The sequence below is a fragment of the Strix uralensis genome, chromosome 17, assembly GCF_047716275.1.
Source record: "Strix uralensis isolate ZFMK-TIS-50842 chromosome 17, bStrUra1, whole genome shotgun sequence".
NCBI lineage: Eukaryota > Metazoa > Chordata > Aves > Strigiformes > Strigidae > Strix > Strix uralensis.
The window spans coordinates 7294024-7305797 of record NC_133988.1 but is presented as its reverse complement, the minus strand read 5'-3'; the positions used below and the strand labels follow the sequence as shown (position 1 = coordinate 7305797).

The following is an 11774-nucleotide window of genomic DNA, read 5'->3' as shown; positions in this document are numbered from 1 at the left end:
TTCACAGTATGGTTAGACTGAGTGGCAGGTGCCTGACAGCACTCCAGGGCTATTTTTACTTTGCTGTGCTCCAGAGGCTGTAGGTGCCTTCAGGGCTTCTTGTTGCTCTGAGTTTGGTTTGGGGTTTTTTTTGGTTGCGTCCACTGTTGCCACAGCAGAAGCAGTCCTTGGGCCAGTCCTGTGCCTGCTCCTTCAGGCTTTCCTCTAACAATGTGCCAGTCGTGTGGGGCCAAGCACAGAAGGGGTGCTTTTGCTCACCGAGTCGAAATGCTGCTACCCATGTTGCTTACACCGGCTTCCCTTGGAGCAGGCAGGGGTGGCCCTCAGTGCTGTGAGAGCTGTGGTGAGCCTCTGTCCCGGCTGCTGGTCTGTCTCCACGGGGCAGCTGTGCTCTCCTGGGCCTCAGTGTCTCAGGGCTGGGGGCTCCGCGGCTGAGGTGCTTTGCTCCCCTCAGCGTTTTCCCGCCCTTCTCCCTCTTCCCCCTCAGCCGCCCGCCCCTCCCCAGCCGGCAGGCGGCGCGCGCGTCCGCCCCCGCGCCTTCTGGAGCCTTCCGCCGCTGCCCCGCGCCACGCGGCCTCCGCTTACGTCATCTCCGTGCGCCCGCGCGGCGCGGCCATGGCGCTCTTCTGCATCCACAGGTACCCCCGGCCCCGGGGTCTGCCTCGCCCCGGCTCCGGGAGCTGCGCCCCGGCGTCCCCCCGCGGCAGGGGCTCGAGCGGGGGGTGCCTGGCCGGACGGGCCCGGTGGGGGCGTGCGGCTTGTGCCTCAGGGGGGTTTGTCTGGACCGTTTCAGGTACGGCGGGGAGGAGGAGCGGGAGGAGGCGGGGGCCGAGGCGGAGGACCGGGCTCGGGTCCTCCTGGAGCGGCTGCGCCAGCAGGCGAAGGCCCGGCAGCTGAAGAAGCAGCAGGAGGCGCAGCCCGAGGGAGGAGGGGAAGGTGAGCTGTCCGGAGGAGCCGGCCCAGGGGGCGCAGGGCTGAGCCCCGGCGGTGAAGGAAAAAGAAGGAGGCAGAGGGAGAGCGAAGAGCAGTCCTGTGCACAAGGACAGAAGAAGCTAAAGAGGAAACAACAGCCTCGCAGCTCTTCTGAAGAAAGGGCGGATACAGAGGAGGCAGCAGATGGCAGCACTCCATCGAAGAAGAAGAAAGAAAATAGAAGGAAATCGAAAGTGCTGCAAGAGAAGAGTGGAACAGGTAACAACAAACTGAGGTCATAGGATTTAAGTTCACTGTGATTGACAGTTCTCAACAGAGAAGTAGACACAAGTTACCTGATGGTAAATTTTGCTTTCATCTGCTTATACATTCCCAAAGCAATTCCTTTGTTAGGGGAAAGCTCTGCATTGTAAACTTTGAGGATAAGTTTAGTGTAAAGGAAGGAGGGATGCATGTCACCTCAGTCTTCAGTTGCCTCTGTACCAACGAAGAAATGTTTGGCTTTTGCACTTGGATCTAGGAAGAAAGAGAAGCTTGCAAGCTGTTGCTTAAGTCTGTCATTCCCTATATCCCTTTTTCTGTAGCACATTCTGACCTGTAGCTTTGTATTCCTGTTACCCAAATTCCAGATTCTGAAGAAGACATCAAACAACAGGAAAACAGAAGCAACCTTAAAAATAAGTCTTCTAAAAGGAAGAAGGGAGATGAGGAAACAGAGGGATCTGAAACAAGGAAGAAAGAGAACAGTGAAAGAGCTGAAGGAAATCAAAGCACAAAGGAGGAGCTGTTCTTAGCAGCCTCGGAGGAAGAGGCAAATCCTCCAGCCTCCAGTTTGGTGGTTCTTGGAGACTACGACAGAAAGCCAGTGCAGAAGGTAGCTATCTTGACTGAATTTTGATGATGGTCAGGAAGGAACATGCATCTGCTTATTTTATGTATGGTGTTGTCTGTTTGATGGCAGAAACACTTTGTTATTCTCCTTTCCCCCACCTCAGGTTCAGCCTTTCTTACCAGAGTGGCTTGCTCAACCCAAATTAGTACAAAAACGTATCAAAGATAATCTAATTCCCATTGGAGATGTCCCAGGAATTCATCCCCGGCTGCTGAAAAAACTGCAAACGAATGGGATAGAGTCCTTTTTTCCAGGTACCTTGATAGTGCTTTTATTTCTTTCTAAGGTGGCTCATGTAGTTCCTGCAGTCTGTTGCTGTATATTTTATGCAGTTGGTGAAGTAAAACATAGAACAAAACCAAGTTTAATGCATCAAACTGATTCTACTAGTTTTGACCCTTCATATCTAAAGCTTTACCTAGACTGAGTAGTTGAAGTGTGTTATCTAGTTGTAAATGCCACAAAATATAATGGCTTGAAGTAATAGCTTACAGCTGGTGAAAGAGGGAGGTCTTACTTGTGTCCTCCTGTTTTCCCCCCCTTATGCCAGGGTTGTGCTTTAGTTCCTTACCTTCCTCCATCTTAGCTGCTAATCAGACCTCTCTGGGAACCTGTTCAAGCTCCTTAAAGCAGCAGAAAGCCATTCAAGCGAAAAAAAGGGTGTTGGTTTTGCATCATTTTATCAGTTTTGCAAACAAGTACAATAAGTGCCAGCTCCTAAATAAATAGAAAGTGCAGCTGGTAGCAGGGATAAGGAGATGAGGCAATGGAAGAAGAGGGAAGAAGGTGGGATCTCTGACCTTCAGTCAGTTACTTGGTCTAGCTGAGCCTGGAGGCTCATCAAGGTTACGTTGGAAAGCCAGCATGCATCCTCTCTTTTTAAGTATGTGGTTACATAACATCTTAATGTAAATGCTGTTGCTCATTTTGTCCTGGGAGATCCTAACAGGTTGCTGATAGCAACTTGTGTCTTCTCATAAATGAAGTCTAGCTTATGGCTTGGTAGTAGATGAATCAAGCAGTGTCATGCTCGAGATGGTGTCCACCAAAGTCTGATGTCATATGCATCACTGAGCATGGTCTTGTCACGAAGGTAGAACCCCTGGCTGCTAAACCTCATAGGCAAACCAAAGTTGGCCAGTTTGTCAGGGCTCGTCAAGGGGCAGGGAGAGGAGAGAGATCATGGATGACAGCCAGAGCTGCTGTCTGTACAGGACTGTTTGCTTCAGACCTTCTGTACAGTCCTGCAGCAAACTTTAATGACTCCAAAGCCTACAGGAGGCTTTTGCTCCTTGGTCAGTAAGACTGCATTGCCATGTTGCATATTCTGTGTCTTATATAAGAGTAGTCTGTACTTCAGAGAAAGGATGCTTACAGACAAATATTCATAGGTTTTAAATCTGCCCAGTGCCATCCTAACATGCGAACAAGAAGACAGATGTGAGTTGAAAACAATATTTAAGACATTAACATCCTAGCTGAGCACTAGAAATAGCTGAATTCTTGGAGAGGGAAATCTGTATTCAGTGCTAAGCTCCTGTGAGTGAACAAGAACCAGGTAAAACCAGATAGCATCTTGATTAACAACTGGTTTTGATTTCTTCCTCTCTTACATCTATAGCAACAACAGATGTGGGAACAGTTTCATTGTATTTAACTGCTCTTCTGGATACACTGGTTTTAGTCCAGTTAACAGTGTAGTTAATATTTGTTTCCATTTTTGTTCAGTTCAGGCAGAGGTGATTCCTGCTATTCTACAGAGTGCATCCAATGGGTATTTGATGGGGCGGGGAGGATACCGCCCCAGGGACATCTGTGTCTCTGCACCTACTGGCAGTGGTAAAACCCTGTCTTTTGTCATACCCATAGTACAGGTGAGTTTACCCCCAGTGAAATATCTGTAGGGAAAATGCTGGGGTTGCTTTTGTTCAAGCAAAAGTAGGTCAGAAAGCCAAGGAATTTGTGGATGCAAAGCAGATTTTTAGCTTAGCTGTCTGCAGGAGCTGTACGAGTCCCCTTCATCTCAGCATCCCACTCCTTTTCTCTGACAACAGCCATAGCATGAGCAGTTGGGAGGGTGGAAGGGAGTAAAATGGAAACGCAGAAGTCCGTAAGGATGTGTCAAGCCCATCTCTTCTCACTAGATTAGATACAAGAACCCCCTTCTCTCCCCGCTGCTTTCAGGGACTCATTTGGCCTTTTGTTTTGGCAGGTTCTGCTAGACCGAGTAGTTTGCCAAGTACGAGCTCTGGTTGTTCTGCCCACCAAAGAACTGGCACAGCAGGTATGTGACTCCAGCTTCTCTCCGAGCGGAGCCGGGCCGAGGGAAAGGCTGGTGCAGTCAGTACTTTGGCTGTTCTGTGAAGCGGGTTGAAGACCTGTCAGTGGGTTTGATGTTGTTAGCGTAATGGGAAGTATTACTTTAACTGATTTTGTTGTGGCTAACAAAGCCCATCTTTTTGTAGGTGAGTAAAGTGTTCAACATTTACACTGATGGGACAGGTCTGAAGGTCGTTTTGATTACTGGCCAGAAATCTTTTGCAAAGGAACAGGAGATGCTTGTCCAGAAAAAGTAGGTTAAAAGGTCTTTTGATAAGGTTTATAGAGATTGTAAGCTATTTAATCTTAGTAAGCAGAAGTCAAAATATAGGCTATTGCATCACCATCGTGCAATAATGATTTTGCATAGTTGATTTATATGCTAGACCCTGTTTTTTGTCAAAGTGCCTGCTGCTATCTCTTTTATGATTGTTATGTTCTGCTAGATTTTGGGGGTTCTTCACCAGCTGAGTAGAATGCAAACGTTTACCTTATACTCACAGGTACAAATGATTGTTACGGGATTTTGCTGCAACTAAGCTTTTTTAAGAGCAGTGAAGAATGACATTTTTTATTTAAAATGAGGGTTTAGTGTTCAGCACTGCCTTTGCATGCTTTTCGAAGTAAAATGTGTGTTTGAATTTTACTATTTCTCAGTTAAGTGAATAGTAGGAAACTCTGCTGACCGAGGATCTCTGTGACATGCTTTATGGTGTAGGGAGAAAAGTACTGACGAGCTGCTTGTTCTTTCAGAGTGACAGGCTACTGCAGCCTGGCTGATATTATTGTGGCTACACCGGGGCGGCTCACAGATCACATTAGCCAGACCCCGGGGTTCAGCCTGATGCAGCTTCGCTTCCTGGTGAGTCAACTCCACAGGTCTCTCATCTTATTGCCAGGTCTGTTGCAGCTGTAATCCCTGCTTTCTTCTTGCACGGTACATAAATACATCTCTGTTGGAACTGTTGTGCAGGCCTGGTCTGCACTTCAGATTGCTCAGGCAGCAGTCTCAAGATGAGATGTTTTATTCCAACTCGTGACACCCAAGCATCTACTCACTTCCCCTTCTCTCTTAGCCTCTTGCAAACACAAACTTGAAGTAAAGCCTTAGTGGTCAAGGTCAAGATGAATAATCAGACTGTAGTAGCTTCTGCCATATGGGAGTCTGTGCAGAGATGTAGTTGCAATCTTATTTAGGATATGGAGATTTTTATCTCTTATTCAGAGACATGGATTGGATTTACATGCAGATGAACTTGTGTGTAGTTTGAGTGTCAGGCTGGCTACTGAGCCACTGAAACAAAAGCAAAATTCAGTTTTGGGGTAGAAACTTCTGCCTTCATTTGAGGAAGGGTGGGCAAAGAAAGTAATTCTGTTGACTAGAAGCTTCCATTATCTTAGATTCTGGTTCACTTGTAGATACAAAAGGAAATTAAAAGCTCCCCAGTGCTAGACAGTATTTAACAAGAAGTGCTTTTCATCCTTGTGAATTCAGATTGTAGATGAAGCTGACCGTATGATCGATGACATGCACCAGAACTGCCTGAACCAAATTGTCAAGGCTGCATTCCAAGTAGAAAATGACTCTGGCTCCAACATGCTTTTTCAGAGGACCAAACCAGGGCCTATAACAGCAGCCAGGTAAGTTGCAGAATGCATTTCTTTGAACGGGTAGCACAGACACCAGCACGTAGATGTCACTGCCCTGCTTTGCAGTACTTTCACAGGCTCTCCCAAAGCTTGCTTACTCTGAGAGATGTCTGCCAAAGTAAGGCAGCTGCTTTTCCAAAGCTTGAAAAAGCAGGTAGTGAGCAGCTCATACCTGAGAAAGGCTTCAGTCTAAATGACAAAGTGTTGTATTCTCCAAGCTTTCCTTAACTAGACTGAAAGAGCATCAAAAGAACACACAAATATTGCAAGTCTGTGATTCATTTGCACAGTAACCATAGTAATGACCTCTGGCAAGCTCAGTAATGGATTTGAAGGAAAACTCTTGGAATTATCTTATGTGCAGCTGCTGTTTTCATATAGCTTGGTAGAAATGTGTCAGAAACTGAGGTCAACAACCAAGGAAGGAAGCAACTAGACTGAGGATGGAGGTAACTAGGATGGAAGGATGTGTGCAGGGGAAACAGATGCAGGTTGTGCAGTTGGTTGAGAGCGCTGATCAGTTCTGTCTGTGAACTCCACCATAAAACAAGGGTGGAAAAGAACATACAGGAAGGGCCCAGGGCAGGAAAAGAGCATCAAAACAAGTTAATTGCTTCCCTCATAACTTTATCTGGAGGAACCCCTTTACTCCATCCTCAAAGATCGGTTTCTGTGTGCTGTTTATTTCAGCTCCTGCTATCCTCAGATACCCTTACAGAAACTGCTGTTTTCAGCCACGCTGACCCAGGACCCAGAGAAACTGCAGCAGCTGGACTTATTCCAGCCTCGCCTCTTCACATCTGTCTATTCAGAGAAAAAAACGCTCGGAGATGGAAGAGAGACTGAACAGGATACTAATAAGAAATACACACTCCCTGAGGGGCTATCGGTATGACATTAATTCTCTTGAATAAATTATACATTAAGATTTGTTTAACTCTGGAGTATCTAGTTATGTTTTAACCCTATAAACAAATATGTTTTCCTTATGGTTCCTTGTGTTACAGAGGTGCTGGGCAAAAGTGGCTTTGGGAGTATTTATGACCCAGAGCTCTACCTCTGCACATTTGTTTTCTCATTACTTAGTGTTGATTTGGTTAAGACTGGATTTTAATTTTTTTTAATTAAACTCTCTTCATGCAGAATTAGGTTTACCAGCAATGGGGAGTGGAGATATGAAGTAATAATAATACAGTAACACTTATCAGCTGTCCCTACACATAACATACATTTCAAGGCATGTAGATACAGGTCACCCCGTAGGCAAGAAGGCAGTGCATGTTGTTACTTGCTGTGGAGAAGTGACAACGTTAGAACAGCACAGATCTCCTGTCTCCACCTTGTGTGGTATCCTCCCAGCCTGTAACTGTGATTTATTCTAAAGGGGGTGGCGTTGTGGGGGTCTGGTTTTGCTGCTATGAGTCAGTTGTAGAACACCTAAGCCTGTGTAGGTCATGGACAGGTAGTGGGTTTCAGAGAAGATAGCCTTGGCAAGAAGTAATTTTCCTCTGTGAACTTCTCCCCTGTCGACTGCAGCAATGTTATGTGCCTTGTGACCTGAATTCCAAGCCTCTGCTCCTCTTGCATTTCATGCTGACAATGAAATTTTCCCGCGTGTTGTGCTTTACCAACTCCAGGGAAGCTTCTCACAGGTGAATACATTAATGAGATCACTGTAGTAGGTATCTGTCAAGTAATGTTACAGGGGCAATGAAGTGACTGTTTCTGTGCCATTTACATACAGATTGTTCCTGCTGGTTCAGGCCTTTGGTGGAGTCACTGTGGCTGAATTTTCTTCTCGGTTACCTCCAAATGAGAGACGGAGAACCATGAAGGAATTTGAACAAGGGAAGATACAACTGTAAGCATCTTAAATAAGTTTCCTGCATGTCTTCCAACATAAGCTATTGCCAGTGTGAAGAGCTAGGTAGAACCAAGAACACAGTTAAACAGGGTCCTCTGTAAAACACTGTGCAGGAGCCAACTTGCAAAATGGGTGTGACTTGGACTTGTGACTTGGATTGTTTACCCTGCATGTAATTTGGCCTGTGCTAATCTAGCTGTAATCTGAATTTCTATGTGTTACTTTATAACAAGCAGTAAATGTAACTGCTTGTTCATATAGTTGCCTAAAACACATACAGTTCTGAAAATCTTAAATTTAATGTGTGTGCTTGGCATCCGGCACTTGTTGAAAGAAAATGGATGTTGGTGCTAGAACTATATATAGTATTAGTGCTTCCTACCAAAGAAATCCCTGATCAGACTGGCATACACATTTACTTCTATCCATGTGTTTGATTCGCTTTGTGACTTTGGTAGCTATATGGAATTGCATCTGTGGAATGTCTCTGAGAAGGTAAATACTTATTTTCTGGATTTTCTTTTTATCCAAACCCGGTGTTTAAATTCCTCCTTGACTACTGGAATTTCACACCTCTCTGTCTGTGTTCAGTTGTTCAGATAGCTCGCAGGTTTGTAACCTTCAATGTGGTGGGTGCCATCTGGCTTAGTGTCACATGCTTGGAGAACCTGGAAACACCCAGTAACTTCTCATGCACAACAGTAGGTGACAAGTCTGTAGTGATGCGTGGAGGTCTGTGGGCAGCTAGTAATGCCTGTGACAATAAGGAGTGACTTAAAATGCTGTTGTCGTGCTCAGAGGTCAGAGGCTGGCTGCCCAGTTTGAACAGAGATTAGTAAGAGTTGTGCTGTGTTCGCTCATGTTTCACTTGTGTGTGTAGTGCAAGAGATGTTACCTGAAAATGATTATATATCCGTTCAAAACCAGGTTAATCAGCACAGATGCCACTGCACGAGGGATTGACATTAAAGGAGTGAATTACGTAATAAACTACGATGCACCACAGTTCATCAGGACGTATATTCACCGGTAAGACAACCAGGAGTAAAAGGGAAATGTCTAAGCTTGGTTTACTGTGAAATATTTCGCAAAGGTGACATGCACTTAAAAGGGTTTTTAGCTTTGAATGTTTTACTTTAATAGGCAAATAGCTTTCTAAACAAAATTAAGCCCATAGCATCACCAGAGTAATGCAGTATTGAAACAGAATTAGCGCCCTATTGTAGAAAAGATATTTTACAGGAGCTAGAAATACTGTCCTGGACAGCATCAAGTATTGGGTTTCTTGATGTTCAGAAAACGGCAGCGGCTCAGCAGCTGTAAACGAGCCCTGGCAGTGTTCATCCTTTGTACCATACGGCTAGTCCTGCTGCGCTAACCTCAAAAGACTCGGAATCAGACTTTCATAAATGTGGAGAATTTCAGAATCAGATTCTTGGAGCTGGCAGTGGCAGTGACTGTGTGGCTAAACTGACTTGCTGCTACTTTTTCAGAGTTGGAAGAACAGCTCGTGCAGGAGAAGTGGGTGTTGCTTTCAGCTTGGTCCTTAGAATTCAGGTATGTCGTTGGTGTGGGATTCATTTGATAGGGATGCATGCGGGGGCATAAGGAAGATAAGGTTCATGCTACTTCCTACCTTTTCCAGTCAGCTGAGTTTTGCACTTGGAAACTTCCATTCTTTCCTGACTAGGCAGCACGTTCCAAAACATGCTCATTTTCTAGCTGACAGGCAGTGGCGTGTCTCATCTCCTGTGTCTGTTTTTTGTTATTCAGGAACGTAGGTTTCTGCGGATGTTGAAGGATGCCGGCATCCAAGACATAAAGAAGAACCCAGTGAAAGGCAACTCATTGAAGCCGTTGGTGCAGCGATATGAAGAAGCTCTGTGTAAGCTTGAGAAGACAGTCAAGGTAATTGAAAGGGGGAAGAAAATAAAAAAATCCAACTACAACTTCCACAGTTTATTGCAACTCATGACTAGCACAAGTATTAGCGTACAGGATCCTTTCCTTCAACTGAGACATTTCCATTTCAGTGTGAAGGCAGCATTTGTGGGTGCATCATTATAAAAAGGGTGAGGAGGAGAAAAAGAGGTTTTTTGATAAGAGAAGGGTAAGCAGCATTCCTGGAGATATTTAAAAGACATGTAGACATGGCCCTCAGGGACACGGTTTAGTGGTGGACTTGGCAGTGTTAGGTTTACGGTTGGACTTGATCTTAAGGGTCTTTTCCAACCTTCATGATTCTATGATTTGTGGTGTTTCCTTTTCTATTCTGCCTCTCTCTTTACCTCTGGAGCTGGGATTTTGGCAACTACCCAGAGGAAGGCAAACAAAATGCAGAAATTAAACGTTTTGTCGTTATAGAGTTTTAAGACTGTAATTTACAGCTATGCTGACTAGAAGGTGGGTGTTCCAAGCCAGGAAAGCATTTTCTGCAGGCCCTCGTTTATACACCAGTGGGAAGGTTGGGAGCTTTCAGATAAAAGCAGGGTAGCATTTAGCTTGCCAAATGGGTAGACTAGGGATCCATAATAGACTTTCTGTGCTGTGTGATTGGGCAAGTGTCCTGCTCTCGAATTGAGGACTCCTGATAAACGTCTGTCCTTGAAAAATGATGATTTTGTGTTGTAGACTAGGAATGTTTGAGAACTGGGGCAGAAAGGATTATTAAATTGTCCCATTGCTCCCTGAAGTCCCTTCTGTGTGACTGAGACAGGTTCTTCTTCAGTCACCTTCTCAACTTTAATTTTGAACAGAACGAGCGAGCACAGAAACGAGCCTGAATGAACAGAAGCTGAGAAGGTCATGTTTCGTGGCACTGGAGCTGCTGCGTGGGATAGGTCATGGACTACTCCCTGGCATGGTAACAATGAGACATGATCCCTGAACGGTTGGCTCCTCAACCTCGTCATCTCTGCAGTCAGCAACTACAGGCATCATTCCCCTTTCACGGACACTGTGAACAGAGCTCAGTTACTGGTTTAGTAAATAAATAAATAAATTTTGAGATAGAGTTGTCTTGAAGAGAACTTTACATCATATCCTGCTGGCATACGTAAAACCACTGCCACTGAGGAGCTGAGCCGTTACACAGCTCCTGAGCAGGGGCCTGATGGAGCTGCTGGTCTCCAGAGGTGAGGGCTGTGCCCTTCTCGCCTCTGACCTGGGACAACTCCTGGCTCTCTCTTACTGCACAAGCAGCAGCATCTGCATGAACACCTACACAGGGCCTGTAGCCAGAGTGTTTGAAGAGCTGCTCTAGGCTGAAGTGACTGCAACTTTTAAATAAATACTATATATATTTTTTAAATGGTGCCTAATAAAGATTCCTGGGTACAGGGATGGAGATAGTGGTGAAGTCTTGCACCTTTCTTGTCATTTTCTTGCCTACATTGTTTCCTTCCAACCTTGAGTACCTGTGGTAACAGCAGGCTTTATTAAGTGTTAGGTTGGTGTTAATGCAGACTGAAACGCTGGATGTCTAATTTGAATATACTGAAGTCAGCTATTATTGCTGCAAGCCATAAATCGGTGTTTGACACATATCACTGATGTTTTTAGGTGACCCTGGCAGAAGGCTGAGCTACCCTAGAGCTCCAGCCTGCAACTGCCCTCCCAGACCTTCAGCAAGAAATGCCCCAGCTTTGGCTTATTTTTTTTTTTTTTTTACAAAGTAATGTACACCAGCAGTAGCAATACATTATTGGAGCAGAATGAAGGGCTGGGATTCTGGGAGGGAAGGGTGGTTGCATCTTGCGAAGACAGGAGCTGTGGGGGGTGGGTTTACAGCACTGAATCTCCCTCCTGCGTGCCTGCTTTCTCCGAAGTGGTTTTTGCACCGCCCGGGCGCCTGGGCTGGGCTCAGAGCGGCAGAAAGGGGGAGTCCTCACCCAGGAGCAAAACAAGGATCTACCCTTGGCACACCTACGCCCCATCACCCCAGCTTTGGTGTTCCTTATAGTTAAGCAATACAGGGCAGTTGCCGAGACAAGCCCGAGTTTAACTTAGGTGGCAGAGCCTGGTCGGAACTTTGCCCGGAGGAGCTGCCTTCACCCCGCTCCTTTCGGACCACCGGGCGCATCTCGCCGCCCCCGAGCGCCGGGGCCGTACAGCGCT

General features: G+C 45.8%; 1 protein-coding gene across 1 annotated transcript; it reads left to right on the top strand.

The window, feature by feature from the left end:
- Positions 1–605: 605 nt before the first annotated feature.
- Positions 606–10968, top strand: DDX51 (DEAD-box helicase 51). The gene is made up of 16 exons (XM_074887245.1): positions 606–638; positions 794–1191; positions 1563–1807; positions 1929–2079; positions 3554–3699; positions 4038–4109; positions 4291–4397; positions 4898–5006; positions 5640–5785; positions 6485–6683; positions 7331–7446; positions 7539–7655; positions 8586–8687; positions 9152–9215; positions 9432–9566; positions 10415–10968. The coding sequence occupies exons 1-16, from the start codon at positions 616–618 to the stop codon at positions 10439–10441; spliced, it is 2157 nt and encodes a 718-aa protein (XP_074743346.1). The 5' UTR covers positions 606–615; the 3' UTR covers positions 10442–10968.
- Positions 10969–11774: the final 806 nt, after the last annotated feature.

Excerpts from the sequence above, each read along its gene's own strand:
- DDX51 (XM_074887245.1), top strand. The coding sequence starts at position 616 with ATGGCGCTCTTCTGCATCCACAG. Across the intron at positions 1,808-1,928 it reads ACAGAAAGCCAGTGCAGAAG|GTTCAGCCTTTCTTACCAGA; the intron begins GTAGCTATCTTG and ends CCCCCACCTCAG. Across the intron at positions 3,700-4,037 it reads TTGTCATACCCATAGTACAG|GTTCTGCTAGACCGAGTAGT; the intron begins GTGAGTTTACCC and ends TTGTTTTGGCAG.